General features: G+C 31.2%; 1 protein-coding gene across 1 annotated transcript; it reads right to left on the bottom strand.

Annotated features, from left to right (window-relative positions):
* Positions 1-4,627: 4,627 nt before the first annotated feature.
* On the bottom strand, positions 4,628-16,249 carry LOC132727014 (uncharacterized). The gene is made up of 3 exons (XM_060712431.1): positions 13,529-16,249; positions 12,468-12,584; positions 4,628-6,539 (listed from the first exon to the last, which is right to left on the bottom strand). Exons 1-3 carry the CDS (start codon positions 13,899-13,901, stop codon positions 6,442-6,444), a joined length of 588 nt encoding a protein of 195 aa, XP_060568414.1. The 5' UTR covers positions 13,902-16,249; the 3' UTR covers positions 4,628-6,441.
* Between the last annotated feature and the right edge of the window lie 2,029 nt (positions 16,250-18,278).

Raw genomic sequence — 18,278 nt, forward strand, 5'->3', positions numbered from 1 at the left:
CTTTGAATGGAGTTAGGGGTCAGTTGGGTGCATGTCACCAGTGCTAAAATTGATTTTTACATTTTTTCTTATACAGCCTCTTTATTGACATATGTTTTTTATATATTTGGTAGGAAGATAACTTGCATGATATTCTTTATTTGTATTGAGTTACCGGTCAATGGTCAAGGGTGCCAAAATATATTTCTACACATTTGCATATAAAGCCTATATTGACTGATATTTTTCAAAACTGGAAGGAACATATTTTGGGTGGTCCAGTGTTTTGGGTAACAAGGTCAAGGTCATCTGTGCTTACAATAAATTTTTTCACTATTTTTTTTGTTATTTTACAGCCTTACTTTTTTAACTGCCATCGTTGTTTTAGGTACATGCGTAGTGAAATCTGTATTTTGTATTAAAATGAAGCATATTTTACTTTATTGTGTAACATGTATTTTGTATTATGTGATTATAATGTTTGCTTCTCAAATTGTTCAAGAGATTTACTGTAAAGGTTTAATTTTGTAAAGCAAGACCGCATTATTGGTTTGGTCGCTCTTATAGTTTAGTTAAGTTGTGGAATCACCCTTATGCCCTTAAAATTGCAGTAATTCTGCCAAATTACCATAACCATTTAATTGAAATGCAATTAATAGTAAAAGTGTTTTTTCTTGACAAAATGATTACTTATAACTTTATATGTTTACTCTGTATGTTGATATTATGATCTGTTGAGCTGTTTACTCATTTTAGGAAGGGAATTCCTTGTCGATTCTGATAAATTATAAGTGCGATCTGATTGGTCGGGAATCCTTTTCTAAATTCCTAAACGGCTCAGAGGTTATAAAAACGAGAGGTGATTCATATTTATATGAACACTTTTGAAACCAATATTTCTGCACGTTCAACACTGGCAATAACGTAAAAATTGGCCCTATAAAAAACAACGTACTGCTGCTACAGCTGACGTCATCCGAAAGATACGCAATATGATAAGATAGGTGCATCCACCAACCCAAAGAAAGATGGCAAACAAACTATGGGTATCTCAGTCAACAGTCAATCGTATCATTTCTAACATAATACGTATGAAACTAGAAAAAATGCAGGACTCTTCATGAGAAGCAACTTCAGAACAGACGTTTCGTTCTTGGCGGCTGTACTTCCGCTTAAATAGTGGGAAATGGAAAATCTTTGTCACTACGGACGAGGCAATGTGCTATATCGGTGGAAGCTATAGTCGTAGGCGTGTTTTCTATGTAAGAGAAAACTAGACAGACAAAGACTTAAGATTGGTTAGCGTGATTCGTTTGCACCAGGGTATATGGTATGGGCAGGAGTTAGTTTATACGGTAAGACGTCCTTGAAAATTATAAATAAAGTTGTTAAAGTAAATGCAGGCTACTATGTAAAAACCTGTTAGAGCCATTTATGAAAAATGACGTTACACGTTTGTTCCTGGTCGTGAAAAGGAAAATGTATTCCATTAGGACAGTGCTTCGAGCCACACAGCTGCCCAGACAAAAGAGATTTTCAAAGAAGGTAATGTCAAGTGCGTAACCCCAGATGAATGGATGCAAAAGAGTCTTGATGCAGCACCCATGGACTTTGGAATCTGGGGCATCCTAAAACGCCAATTACAAAAACGAAAAATATACACTTTGCGTGGACTTAAAATAGCGCTGAAGAAGGAGTGGCAGAATCTAGAGCAAAATATCATTAATAAGACTCTTGCAAGCTGGCTAAGGCGATATAGAATGATCTATTATGCCCATTAAACTGCATTTTAATAAACAACTTTCCCTGAATGAGAACTTGTGTACCTCATGTTATAATCTTTATGCCTAAATTAAACGAATATTGCACCAAAAAATCCAAACTTGATAAAGGCATTGACGACTTATATTTTAGGAAATCATAAAATCACTTAACATAGTGCCTGATGAAATGATGCTGAAACCTATTGCTGCATGGGTGTAGTTATTAGTTATTATTTCAATAGGTCTGTCTTGAACATTGATTTGTTTGGTATCATATAATAAATATCTCATCCATCTACGAATGATAAAACAAAGAAGATAAAGCCTCGGTCGCCCTCAATTGCCTCGGTGGAACAATTCATTTCTATCACCCTCAGTGGCATGTGATATTTATAAATTATATGAAACGGTGTTAAAAACCAAACGCATAATTAATGTTAATAAAACTTTGATATATTAAATGAAAAAAAATTAAGAAATAGATTAACTTAAACAGGTATTTTATAGTAACAGATCTAATAATGTGTATCTTACGTAAACAAAAAATGTGGGACCTTAAGTAAATCACTTTGCAAAAATAATATTATTGTAATTTAGATAATTGATAATTAGTGATTATTAAACTTTTAATTAAATTTTTATGTTATTTATTTAAAATGTACAAGACATCTTATTTGAGCTTTGATGGTTACTGATTACGGGGTATTTGACATTGAAATGCGTAAAGATAATTTCTAACGTTCTGCTTTAATGAATAATACATAATATTATATGCATTTTGCTCTTACCTTACTTCAAACCACTTTGCACTCACTGCTGTGGGTTCGAATACCACCCAGAGGCTTTTGATTCTTACATGTAAGGAAGCGTTCCAACTTTCTTACGTTCTACTCAGGTATCTCTTTATGCTTGAAATAGTGCAAGGAGGGGCATTTGGGGTCTTCCTCCGCTAGTAAAGCTGTAAAGTCGCCACATCACCTCCACAGTGTTGATGAGGCGTAAATCAAACAAAAAGCTTTGTTTTTCCCTTTGAATGAAATAATTAAAAAAATGCTATATATGTATGTACTGTATAATTTATCTTTATTATCATCGTCGGATACCCACGATTGATAAACATGTCACATAACATGCAATCAACCGTGGGTAAAATGAATCGATTTGCGTCGATATACAGCAACAGGTGCGTAAAATATCCACCAATGACATCGCGTTTAACAACTCTATGTTCTTCAACAGCGGAGGTAAAAAACAATAAGAAACAAAATGACAGCTCCCACGGTTAAAAACTGTTACACGTTTCTTGCTAAAATCAATGGCAAAACTATCGCCAAATAGCAGATATCAATCAGAAAGGAAAACATCACGCTGTAAAAGTAAATTATCTATACTTTCTTGCTGGAAATCGTTTAATTTTTCGATGTTGAACTTTTCACGTCGTCTATGGTTGTCGCAATAGTGTTTGTAATACCGAACGTCGTACAGAACGAGCGTTTTGATTGGTTTTAATCGCCTCATGAAATCGTGAGGCAGCCAATGAAATAGCTGCTTTTGACACACCTCTAATCGACTGAATATCGGCAAAAAATCCCACGGCTGATAAATGTTAATGGTTCGGCCGTGGGTATCCGACGATGCTTTATTATATACTGTAACTATTTGCAAGTTTTGGATTATCAATATTAAATGACTGTTACGTTATGCAGCATTCATTATAACCAAGACTTAGCTTCAAAGGTTTCCGGGAGAAATCAGCGGTTTTCACTGTTTTGATATATCGCCGGTTGATTTTTTGTTTGAGTTTTAAAATGAACATGAAGCCTTATCGAAAGACAGTGGCGTTTAACAGAGATTTATCATTTAACAATCCGACTGATCCCGCGGATGGATATCTTACATTTCTTCACAGTGACTTGTTTCAAATGACGGTGCATAGTGCAGATCAAATGGACGTATTTAAACTATATCTTGTTATATCTTATCGATACAATTCATGCATATTGTAAATTATCCGCAACGTGTTTCATAAAATGGATTATGTGATCTAAAAAGTTGAAATGAACTTTGATGTGTTAACTGTTGCCAACTTACAGCGCCACATTTTGTCTAATTATGAACGTATTTAATACCGGAAGAACCGCTTACAATATAACTTTGAAAATAACGTGATTAGCTGAATCTAAAATATGTTTTAACATTGATAAGATGTCCTTTTTTAAATGAAAACGTTGGAATAATTCAATTAACATTATCTCGATTATAATTCGTCTCCAGTTTGTCATAAACGGAAAATGATTATGAAAAGCATTGATAATACTTGTTTTCATTTTTTTTCAAAATTCTATTATATTGTTCTACTGCATGTACGCAGGTCTATCTTTTCACGTGTTTTACATTACCAGATCTGTATGACAAGATAAGACCTGGTTTCAAGGTTAGATAACTTTTTCCGTGTTCTGTCTCAAATCTTAGGATTTTCATTGGACAGTGAACACTCGAGTTGGTTTCTGACCAATCAAAGACCTGAGATCTGAATTATTTTCTTTATAACCAGAAATACCTCCTTACGGATTTTCTGTGCTTTAGATAGGTCCATCCGAAAAAGAAAGACCTGTCACAAATGCGTGTCAGTACAATTTGATTAGACTAGCTAAGTGCAAATTTATGTACTTAACTCGCAAAAATTTTTTAAACAGGACAGTCGTTTGTACTGAAAACAATTACAAATGTTATTGGCCATAGAAGACAATCAGGGAGACAGGACTAAAAAACAGATGCATGCCTGCAATGCAGGAGAATCTCTTGACAATCAATTATTGGACACAAAACGTTATTGTAGGTAGTCTAACCAGCAGGATGCAATAAAATAAAACTAAAAAACATCATGAAGCACTAACTTTAATCTTGCTAAAATCATTTATCACACACATTTAAATGCAAAACAAATATTTATTTTCGACGTTGATAAGTAAAACAAGGTTGTGATTAGTTTATCAATACATTCGATGTGTTTATACAAATCACGCAAAACGATATACAAACGAACCTTTAAATCTGCACGTCTTTGAAAACATGTCATCAGATTTTATTAATGAAAATTGGAAACATAATATTGTAATATATGTTGTCAAGTTATTTAAAGTGTCATGAGCCTCTTACTTTACAGAAAAGAACCTTAACATGTCAAATATGCAGCAATAACCCTGATGTCGATTGAAGTTAAAAAAATCAGCTTTAGTTTGCAAAGATCTCATGAATCTTATGGATGAAAAAATCACATATACTACTAGATCTATGCATTTTTATGCACAGTTACATGTTTGTATATGCACATTCCTTCAAGTGTATTTAAGGTATATGTAATGAAATATATGCATACAGTCAATAAAAATCGAAAATGATGTTGATTGTATGATCTTAAGGGCGATTCTCGAAATTGTGACTCTTATGACTTTGTAAACTACAGGCAGGAGATATAAAGCACTACACATTTCTAAAATAATTAATATGCTGTGTTTAGAGACATGAAATGAATGAACATCATCAGAAGTAAAATACAAATTGTATCTAAATTGATTATGAAAATTACAATTTTGCTGATGTGTGTACATTTGATTGTTATAAAACTTAAATAGAGTAAATTCATTAACCAAAACTTTTAGAAAAAATACCGAGTAAAATATTTATGTCTGTGATAGATTAATAAGTTTAAAAAAAATCTTCATGAGAAAGTATTTGCGAGATAACACATGTTTCTAGAGATAAGGGCACAAATTCATACAATGTCATGTAAATATAAAATTGGGAATATTTTATGCTCTATCTCGGAAATTACAGTATAATTATTACTAAATTTGTTTAACAAAACCGTTCAAATGATAATCTTAAAGTTTTCCGATAAACAAAATTGAATCTTTATTGATGAAAATATACATAGACATATATATGTTCTAGTTATCATACATTTATATATTTAAATACTTACTTAACTTTATTACATATTTCTAGAAGTTGTCATTTTACACACACTTTCAAGGCTTATGTTTGTAACATTGCAGATCTGAACACCCATTTAACGTACATACAGAGCAAAAGACCATTCGCATGCAGGCCTAAACACTCGTAAACGTACATACATCCACACCTGTATCCTAACAAACTCACTCACCCTTGCTTACTTTTTTATACTTTTTTTTCTTAAAATGTCACATACTAGCTTTCGTACGTTTTTAATAACTAATTGCATCTACCTAATCTTAAACTTTGTTAATAAAATACGAAACATAATTTTTGTTTGCAAATATGTCTGCAAAGATATTTCATTCTTTAATTGTTTAAAAGCTACAAATGACACTCAATTTAGTTTTAAAAAAACCCAACAAATATTAGATTTAACATTTGAACAATTAATATTGTCAAAGCTTCAGTTTTAATTGTAAGACATTATTTTATTAAATGAACTTGAATGTAAAATAAGAGAAAAGCAGATTAAAACGCCCCTTTCCAATTTTTATATGTTACTTATAGTAACGTAAATAAGTGTCTGCATGCGCGACTGCTTCGTTAGAAATATGAAAACATTACTGTTCAATCAATGTCCCTTTTTATGATATAATATGATAACTATACAAACATAACATTTTTTAACCGATTTTACAAATTGCATGCGTCCTAATAAAGCGTTTTAAACAGTTACGCACTAAAACACCATTACTATTGTTACAGCCGTCTGAATAAATAGTCCAAGAATGATAACTCCTGGTAACAAACACAAACTTGAAGAATTTGCCCCTCCATCTGGAATATAAAAGAGATAGATATTCATGAAGTTGCCAACGTTACTGGACTATGGCGTGTGGAGTGTTGCAAAATTGTATAAAAAATTATTTGTTCAATAAATTATATTTATGTTCTAAAAACATATTTGTGAAGTTAAAAAAGCATATATATTGACAATAATATATATATGTGGACAATAAAGAATATATTTATGGACAATAAAACAATATATATGGACAATGAAAATATATATATGGACAATAAAAAATATATTTGTGGACAATTATTATTATAAAACAATACATATGGACAAAAAATATATATATGGACAATAAAAAATATATTTATGGACAATAAAACAATATATATGGACAAAAATATATATATATGGACAATAAAAAATATATTTATGGACAATAAAACAATATATATGGACAATAAAAAATATATTTATGGACAATAAAACAATATATATGGACAAAAAAAATATATATGGTCAATAATTAGAAAATAATATTTGTTCACAAAATTATATTTATGTTGTAAAACACATATTTATGAGGTTAAAATTTTTTTTATATGGACAATAATTAGCATTATGGGATACACCAATCAAATTTGTAACAACCAATCTCATTGGTTCGTTCATTCCAACATGGCAGCTTGCATCGGAACATAGGTAAATGGAAAAAGGGATCGAGAAAAAAGTACACTTTGCATATTTTAGCCCCGCCTATAAATTAAGCACGAATTTCTCATTTCGAGTTATCATCCTTATTAGAATAGATTATAAATCTATGGAAATGATCAGTGTCACTGTAAAATTGTGCATATGATTTATCCTCCAAATAATATATATGCGTGATGTACTAGATGTACGTATACACTGGTTGTGTGGAACATATATGAAGGATGACCTGGTGTTTTAGATGTACATGTATAAACAGTGTAGTTCTTAAATAACATATATGAGGGGTTAAGCTAAAATGACAAAATGATCATCTAATGTACAAAAACTCTTCTTTTATTATGGAACAGGTATAAACTAGGGGATCACGTAAGATGACCAGGGGATCATCTAGATGTACATATACTTCATAGTCTTCATTGAACAGATTAAGGGAATCGCGTAAGATGTGATCACCTAGATAAACAAAAACTCCTTTTCATTATGGAACAGTTATGAGGGTGTCACGTAAAATGACAAGGGGCCATCTAGATGAACATAATTATACTATAATTTTCATTGAACCAAAATAAGGGATCATGTAAGATGACCAGGGCATCATCTATATGTACATAAACTCTTTTTTTATTATGGAACAGATAAAAGCTTGGGGATCACGTAAAATGACCAGGGGATCTTCTTGATTTACATATACTATAGTTTTCATTGAACAGATATAAGGGAATCACGTAAGATTACAAGGGGATCATCTAGATGTATATAAACTCTTTTTCATTAATGAACAGATATGAGAAGATCACGTAAAATGACCATGGGGTCATCTAGATGTACATCTACTATAATTTTCATTGAACAGAAATAATAGGATCTCGTAAGATTACTAGCGATCATCTATATGTACATATACACTTTTTAACTATGAAACAAATATGCGGGGATCAGGTAAAATGATCAGGGGATCATCTACCTGTACATATACAGTAACTATAGTTTTCATTGAACAGAAATAATGAAATCACGTAAGATTACTAGAATTTATCTAGATATACAAATACTCTTTTTCGTTATGGAACAGATATTATATAGGGGATCACGTAAAATGACCAGGGTATCGTCTAGATGTACATATACTATAGTATTCATTGAAGAGAAATAAGGGGATCACGTTAGATTACACGGATATCATGTAGATGTACCTTCTCTTTTTCATTTTGAAACAGATGTGATGGGATCACGTAAAATGACGAGGGGTTCATCTAGATGTACATATACTATAGTTTTCATTGAACAGAAATAAGTGGATCACGTAAGATTATCGTGACGTTCCAGCTTTACTGGTGGAGGGTGACCTCAAATGCCCTTCCGTGCATTATTTCAGGCACGAACGGGCACCTGAGTAGAACCACCGACGTTCCGTAAGCTAGCTGGATAGCTTCCTCACATGAAAGAATCCAAAGTGCCTGTCGGGATTCGAACCCAAAGCGGTGAGGGGCAAGTGGTTTGAAGTCAACGACCTTAACCACTCGGCCATGGACGCAAATAGATATATACATCTAGATGATCACCTGGTTATCTTACGTGATCCCCTTACTTCTGTTCAATGAAAGCTATAGTATAATTATGTACATCAAGATGACCACCTGATCTTTTACGCGATCCCCTCATATCTGTTCCATAATGAAAAGAGTATGTACACATAGATCATCCTCTGGTCGTCTTACCTGAGCTCCTTATTTCTATCGTTCAATGAAAGTATATGTGTTCATCTAGATGATCCGCTGGTCATCTTATGTGATCCCCTTATTTCTGTTCAATGAATACTATAGTATATGTACATCTACATGATCCCCTTGTCATTTTACGCGATCCCCTCATATATGTTCCATAATAAAATAAGAGTTTATGTACATATAGATGATCCCCTTTTCATTTATTTGATCCCCTCATATATATATACATCTAGATGTCACCTGGTCATCTTACGTGATCCCCTTATTTCTGTTCAAGGAAAACTATAGTGTATGTACATCTAGATGATCCCCTAGTCATTTTATGTGATCCCCTTATATCTGTTATATAATGAAAAAGAGTTTATGTACATCTAGAAGATCTTGTAATCTTACGTGATCCCCTTCTTTCTGTTCCATGAAAACTATAGTATATGTACATCTAGATAATCCCCTGGTCATCTTACGAGATACCCTTATATCTGTTCCATAATAAAAATGTTTATATGCATTTCCCTCACATATGTTCTTTAAAAACTACAGTAGACCAGATGACCCTTCTTCATATATATTCCATCACTACTAATATATATTTATATCTAGATGATTCCCTGCTTATCTTATATTAACCTTTCATGCATCTTCTATCAAAACTAGAGTATATGTTCATGTAGATGATCTCTTGGTCCTCTTATAATGTGATTCCTCATATATCTTTAATGAACATAAGTATACATTGTGTACATGTGCATTCAGATGATCCTATAATCATCTTACTTGATATCCTAACATAGATTCATATGCTGATTAAATTATTAGGCATATTTATGAAAAACCATTATTGTACAATTGTATGTCGTGAAGTTTAAAGCCTGTTTCAATTTTTTAGACATATGCATATATTTATTAGGAGGATTAAGCATATGCATTATTTCACAGTGACTCTAATGATTTCTTTTTAATCAGGATGATAACGCTTAATCAGAAATTCGTGCTTAATTTATAGGCAGGGCTAAATATGCAAAGTGTACTCTCACTCGATCCCTTTTTCCGTTGACCATGTTCCGATGCAAGCTACCATGTTGGAATGAACGAACCAATGAGATTGGTTGTTACAAATTTGATTGGTGTATCCCATAATGCTAATTATTGTCCATATAAAAAAAAGTTTAACCTCATAAATATGTGTTTTACAACATAAATATAATTTTGTGAACAAATATTATTTTCTAATTATTGACCATATATATATTTTTTTGTCCATATATATTGTTTTATTGTCCATAAATATATTTTTTATTGTCCATATATATATTTTTTGTCCATATATATTGTTTTATTGTCCATAAATATATTTTTTATTATCCATATATATATATTTTTTGTCCATATATATTGTTTTATTGTCCACAAATATATTTTTTATTGTCCATATATATATATATTCTCATTGTCCATACATATTGTTTTATTGTCCATAAATATATTCTTTATTGTCCACATATATATATTATTGTCAATATATATGCTTTTTTAACTTCACAAATATGTTTTTAGAACATAAATATAATTTATTGAACAAATAATTTTTTATACAATTTTGCAACACTCCACACGCCATACTGGACACAAAATTTCAAAATTGTTATAAAGGGGAAAATTAAGTACTAAACGTAATATCCCACTTCGAGATTTATTTCATAGGATATTGATTAAATAGCATGTATCTCTTACAAAATTTATTAAAAATTTCGATTTGAACATTTAATAATATTCTTAAAAATAAATATTTTTGTCAGCTGATTATTTTGAATTTGCATTCTTAATTAAGCGAAACAAAACATGTACGATCAACATTTAACCAACCCGTCACAGATCGACCAAAAATTCACGGCAAAATAAGTTTTATTTGCAAATTTAGAAATTGATAAAATCGGATTACCAACGGGTAATAGTTCAAGACAATGCTTCATTTTAGTAAATACATTTTCTGTTTTGGAAGGGAAATTTGATAACTGCTGAATTTCAAAATCATTTTATACGCCTGGTCGTCCGTCTGTCCGCCTGTCTATTAGAAGGTTTCGTGACTGGTCTGTATCTATTGAACCGGTGGAAGGAAATTAAAACTAATTAAAACTTTCTCAGATCAAAATTAACCCCGGGCGTCACTTGATGTATAAGGGCTTTATATAGGAAAACATATTTATGCATTACTTTATGAAACTACAATGCCCAGAGTTCAGATATTTGACATATGGAATTGCCTTTTAGACCACTACAAAAGTGATGTTAATCATGTTCTTTGGGTCAATATTGATCATATAGGAAAACATATTTTAGTCTATTTTGTGAGACTACTATGCCCATAGCTTAGTTACTTGACATGTAGCGTTGCCTTGTGGACCTTTACAAACGTGGTATGGTGTATGTCCATTGGGTCAAAATTAGCCCCGCTCCGGGAGTCAATTAATTCATATACACTTGTATAAGAAATATTCTTTAGTTTTATTCTGTGAAACTAAATGCCCAGAGTTTAAATATATGGCATGTAGCAATGTTTTGTGTATTAGAACAAAATTTATATAAATCAAGCCCGTAGGGTGAATATATGCCATGCTACTAGGGTCACCTGATTTATATGGAAAAAAGACATTTTAGTCTTAGTCTGTAAAACTATGATGTCCAGAGCTTAATCATTTGGTATATAGCACTACCTTGTGAACCTCCACAAAACTGATTCATACCATACCCCCTTTTATTACCCCGCTCCAGGGGTCACTAAGTTAATATAGACTGCTATAGGATAACATATTTAAATTTATTGTGTGAAATGCCAAAAGCTTAGATATTTGGCATGTAGCAATGCTTAATTGACCTCTACAAAAGTGACATAAATCATGACCCTTGGGTAAGGATAGGTTCCACCCTGGGGTCACTTTTTATGTAGAATTCATAACATATCTTGAAACTATTTCTCCTACACTATAAAAACAACAATTTTGATATTAGCATGTAGCATGTCAGACTTGTCTCTGCCCAGGGGGGCTTCTATTTCTTATGTAGATTGATATTTTAGAAAGCACCTCAAATCATTTTGTGTAGAACTGCAGTGCTGAGTGATGATATATTTGGCACGAAGCATATCCTGGTTAACGTTTATAAAAGTTTTATGAATCATTCACCTATGGTATTAGACGAACAACCCTAGGGATTGTTTGTATTAAAGGAATAATTAAGATAATAAAATGTTGTTGAAAGATTTTTTTGATTACACAAACAAAGTTGCTTTCGGCGTATATTGCCCCGTCCTTGCGATGCTCTTGTTTTTCACATCAAATAAAAATGTTATAATACATCATGATTTAAAAAATGACATAAAATTCTTAATTCTTGAATTTTTGTATTCAAATAAACGCTTGCTATTTTTGAAATCATTGAAATCATTGATGTTTGTATAGCAAAAAAAAAAATAATGTGAATACATATTTTTGCATTTCAATAAAACCTATATAATCTTGATTAGCAACCTACCACTAGTGTTCTTAGATGTGTTAGTGTTGTTATTTTGTAATTGTAATCTGGGAGTAGAGGTGTATTCAGATTGGTAAGTCACCGACGGCGTGGTCAATGGTATCTTCGACACAAAACCTAAAAATATCGTTGTATATTGATCAAAGCAAAATATCTTTTAGTTTGAACTTCTACAATGGTCGTTTTGATATATAAACTAAAGTACTTTAGTTGAATATATTTTATTGTCTCGAATAAAATACGATTAAATCATTCTTACATTTCCATTGAGATACAATATGTCGAAATCTTGTCAAGTCACATTTTTAGTATGTAAACACTATGACCAGGTTGATGCGAAAATTTTAACCCTGGAGACAGAAACACTTTAAAGGATTTAACTTACATAATATGGCCCATTGATGCCTGATTATAATTTTGTTTTCTACTGGCAATTCTAAATAACTATAATTTTAAAGCTGAATCAACTCCCTTTAATAATAAGGCACTTTGTTATGAGTGAAGAAAACATGTTTTCTTATCAGGGACATGTTTTCCCAAGACACTTGCAAACAATTGATTCGACACCAAAGGGACAGAAAAACAATGGCAAGATGAAATTTTATGCAACGTTTTAACAGTTGCCAGTACATAACGTTTGCTTAAATGAGTATATAAATTCAAGAAAAAGGACACTTCCCCAGAGAAATGTAAATAAAACCAAACAGTTAAAAAACTTGCAATTGTACAAACATAGTTTTAAAATATATATGTCACTAAAAATACAATAGAAGTATGTTAAATCATTATAGGTTGGAATAATAAATATGTCATTGAGAAAATTAAGAATATTTGTACCATATCCAAAGAAAAAATATAAACCATTCCTTCGGCCCTAATCATAAGAACATTCTAAGTAAATCTCGTTAACTAGGACAAAAAAAACCCAAACCAAAACAACAAGAAGCAACAACAAAAAAAAACCCAACAACAACAAACTAAATGTTTAATATAAAGCGAAAATTTCAAACACCTTTGCTTACTTCCAAAATATCGTCTGAGAGCAGTCAAACAAAACTTACCTGTACATATGCGTTGACACGACAAAATGTTTTTTTCAGGAGGTTCATGAGGACAGTTTTTGTAGTATGATTTAGTTTTGTCTTTACAAATATCTTTTTCACATTCGTTGCGAATCTCATGGTCATCATCGGTGTAGACAATAGGTTCCGCTGAAATTCGAAGTTTAGGACATTCTGTGGTATTGGAACAACATTTCATGCGAACTCTTTTTGTTGGTATATGGCTATAACTTACACAACATGAGCAATTCCATGGCGACCATAAACTCCAGGTACATGATTCATCAGAAGCAAGAGTATGCGTCACTTGTTGATATAACACAAACACTGCCACTATTAAACTTATAATATAAATACACCCACATTTATTCATGCCGATCCAAATTTTTGAATAATTCTATCAAAGCTAAATAGATTTTAGTAGCCTTAATTGTTATGTGCATAAATCAGTGCCAAGCCTAACCTTAAGCGAGTTTAAAAAAAGTTCCAGAGTCACAATCTTTTATACTGCTTGATTGAATATTCTTATTTCTTATCACACTTTTTTATCATTTGGTTGGGTTTCATTAATATTACCATTTGGATAATTGTGTTTATATGGGTCAATATTGCATAATTTCCAAGTTTATAAAACATTTCCATATACGAAAAAATACACTCTTAATCCCTACCAATGATTAAGCTTTACAATCCAGGAAGAAATGCGCTGTTCTTTCTTATCATCGACACAAAGGTGTTAAAAATAATACAATTTCAATCAATGTTAATCAATAAATTCCATAACTGTTCAGTATCGGAATAAATAAAATCCTCATGTTGCCATATGCAAAAAGATAACAAAGATAAAATGCAACAAAACCATTCAAAATCAATTTGAAGTTGAAGGTTAGAGGTTTTATATATAACTTTCTACTTACGTGATATGTCATTGATATCAATGCATAGTGCAAATACATTGGTACTTTTATCTTAACAAATATACACTTGTAACATTGGAATATTATAACAATTCAATAACTGCAATAACACATTAATAAGACACTTAGAAAACAAGAATCAATGTACGATATATGACATGTTCCACTCTTAATCTTTCCAATGATGGTGCTTAACGATCCAGGAAGATTTAGCTGTTATTCCTAATACTGAGAGAAGGAGGGTACAAGAAGTACAAAAATATACAAATTTGATCATTATTTACATATAAATTTCTAACGCTCTCAAGTACCTTCACAATATATAAACGAAACATAATGTATATACCTCTCTTGGAAGCCTATATATTTTAACGTGGACCCCTTTTCCCGACAGGAGGTAAACTTATTTAATACACTAAGACCCTGGGTCTATATATTTTTTGTTGTGAAATGCGGGAATGTAATTATGAGAAAAATCAATTCACGAATTAAGTTTTGATGTTAGATTTAATATTTTACATATTATATGTTTATTACTTAAGATAGCATTTATCTATTGTAGATAACAAAAAGTGGACGGTTTTATTGTAACAACTAAAGAATGTGTAACTACTGATAAAGTATAAAAGTTTAAATTTTATTTTGTTTTCGGTTTAAAAAAAAGAAAATGGCAAATGTATTTCTATTGCTGTGTGTAATACTGAACCGATCAAAAGGTTTGAAAAAAGAGAAGCAGATGAGAACAAAGCAAAAACAACAACAACTACAATAAAATACAAAACAATCAAAGATATTTCGAAGTATTTGTCTAAAATATCAGTAGAACAAACAAACATCCCGATACTACTTTTCCTTTGTTAGAAAATGCGTTATATTTGCTAAAAATTAATTCAAATTTAATCGCCTGAGAAAACAAGCACGCAATATAAAACTGATTTGAACCATGTATTTAAAGTTTAACATTCGTACAAAATAAGCATCGAATATTGATTTGAACGTATGTGATAGCAGTCTGTAAGTATTCACAAAGAGATGATACACATTGGTCTGCGGATTGGGATAAATAAATGCATATGGTAGTAACTGATTTGTTAGTATCATTATAGAAATACCTCAGCTTGTTAATAACAAGCATTGAATGCTTAATTCGACTTTATTATCTAATTGTTTGTGTAAACATATTGCAGTCCATCTAGAAAAATATCTGACAATAAATTAACATGTCAAATACACAGTCCAAAAGGTTATAACTAATACTGAAGTTTTCAAAAGACAAACAGAAAAAAGACAACAACAGAACGCCTTGTGAGCTATCGGCATGGGGGAATTTAAGACCTGAATGTATTTTGTGACATAAAGGCATATTTAATCAAATTAGGAAATCGCTACAACGTCCAATTGTATGTTATTGTTAGTCGGTATAAAATCTGAATTAAAGAAATGCTATCTAATCAATCTTTCAAAAATGTTTTCCCAAACACATATTTTAATATTCTTTTATGATCTATCTTTTAAAGCTATTATACATTTTCAACGATGATTACATGTACATTCATTATCAGATAAGACAATACCGCCGGTGTGTATAAACAAGTTTGTAGCACAAACCGATCTGCAAGTAATCCCTTATGCAGAACACCTCCAATTTTCTTTTATCAGTTAATATTTATGAATACGATAATAGATATGTTAAAACGATGTCAAGTGATTCAAGCAGCCACATGCCAAACATCGACAGAAAATTTTGTTGTCAAAAGTATACAAAAATGTACGAAAGACCGGTGGGGACATTTCAACTTCATGAATTCCTGATTTCAGCTTCATAAATTCTCGATTTCAACTTCACGAATTCACGATTTCAACTTCACGAATTCACGATTTCAACTTCATGCAGTTGAAATCGTGAATTCATGAAGTTGAAATCGTGAATTCGTGAAGTTGAAATCATGAATTCACAAAGTTGAAATCATGAAGTTGAAATCGTGAATTCATGAAGTTGAAATCGTGAATTCGTGAAGTTGAAATCGTGAATTCATGAAGTTGAAATCGTGAATTTGTGAAGTTGAAGTCGTGAATTCATGACGCTGAATCGTGAATTCGTGAATTCCGTATTTTTTAAACGGGAATGCACGAAGTTTAAATTGTGAATTCATGATGATGAAATCGGGAATTCATGAAGTTGAAATGGCCCTACCGGTCTTTCGTTAAAATGACTTTTTCTTTCTTAGTCAAAAATAGTTGGTGTTAAAAACAGTAACACCTTCCATACTATTTATGCAAAGCATCTTTCGGCATATAAATATGTGTGCACAAGATAAACATTTATCTAAGTACAAATTTTCTAAGTAGGATATTTAAAAAAATATCTGTATTCATCTGGAGGCATGAAGCTTTAACGAACATTTAGAAATGAAAGGAAAGTAACAATTGAAAAAGAAAAAAAAAGAAATTATTGTCTAAATACATATAATGTTTGATTGTAGGGTATGTTATGAAGTACATTTTGATGTCTATTAACAATCACTTCTGAAAACTTATCGAAACAAGTAAAGAAAACACGAGTACCATATTCAATGTAACATTAACAAATATCAAATATTCTTCATGTCTTGAAATAGATTATCTAAGTGCTAACGACACAATACATGTCTGTCACAATATCTTATGTTTAGATGATAAAACAAAGAGAGACGTGCAGAGTTTTATGTAAACAGGACAGTTTTTAAATATTTGTAAAATTTTCTGAAAATATAAAGGTCACTTACAAACAAATTAAATCTTATACACTATATACAAACATTCTATACAATTAAAATAAATCCGCTTATATTTATATATTTAGACATGTGCAGTATGACATACGCATTTACTTTCTTTAAGTGACATTATGTGTATCCAAATGTATACAATGAGTAAACAGGTGATAGTCAAAATAAAATATATTTTGCCAAAATAATTCCTTTCACTTTTATAATATTCTTCGCATCAATGATAAATAACTCGTCTGACCAAAAATAAACATTCTGTAAAAACCTATCGGAATTTACCTGTAACGTTCAATGTATAAAAATAGTGGGGCAGTTTGTTTTATATTTTTTTAGGCAGATTTATATTTTATCTTAAACATTTTCCAAAATCTAACATTGTTCAATCTCCTTTAGAACAGTCAATCTTTTGAAGTATATACTTAATTCAGCTCAATCTGACAATGAAATTATGAGCATAAGGTATATTGTTAATACTGTTAATTATAAACGTTAATTGACAAACATTTATCATTCATAGAAAAAATCGAAAAAAAATCAATTTCAAAAATTTATAAAAAAAACATTTATTTCTTTCAATTCAGATACTGCATTGTATTTTTTTTTCACATTAGTTTTATGACAATTTAACGAACTAAAATATCAAAATTAGCATCAGTCGTCTGCATAAGTGACCGGAGAATGAGTACTCCGAGCAAGAACTTGGCGGATGTGTTCAGACCAGTTGTCCTTCCACCTGGAATATAAAATAGTGATATGCATGAATTTGCTAATGTGTATACGGTAAGAAAATCCTCTTGCTTGTCATTGACAAGCACATACCATATCTGATGTGACGTCAAATTTCTACCTATGCCATAATCGAATAAAGTCTACTTTAACAAAATAGGAACGCACTGGAATTTAATAAGACAAAAAAGTACCATTCAGTGTGAATACAAAAAACAACAACATAAGGATAACTGTCTCATTTTAGTCATTACAAAAATCAGTAATAACGCCCGTCTATTGAACAAATGGACTGATGTGAAATAATCTTGTACATACTTTTATCCATCTATGATTTCG

Source organism: Ruditapes philippinarum, unplaced genomic scaffold (assembly GCF_026571515.1).
Source record: "Ruditapes philippinarum isolate M1 unplaced genomic scaffold, ASM2657151v2 ctg2177_1_1_1_1, whole genome shotgun sequence".
NCBI lineage: Eukaryota > Metazoa > Mollusca > Bivalvia > Venerida > Veneridae > Ruditapes > Ruditapes philippinarum.

Coding starts and splice junctions, on each gene's coding strand:
- LOC132727014 (XM_060712431.1), bottom strand. CDS start 13,901: ATGAATAAATGTGGGTGTATTTATATTATAAGTTTAATAGTGGCAGTG. Junction 12,585..13,528: donor GTGTCAACGCATATGTACAG/GTAAGTTTTGTT, acceptor CGATATTTTTAG/GTTTTGTGTCGAAGATACCA. Junction 6,540..12,467: donor CACATCTAAGAACACTAGTG/GTAGGTTGCTAA, acceptor TTTATATTCCAG/ATGGAGGGGCAAATTCTTCA.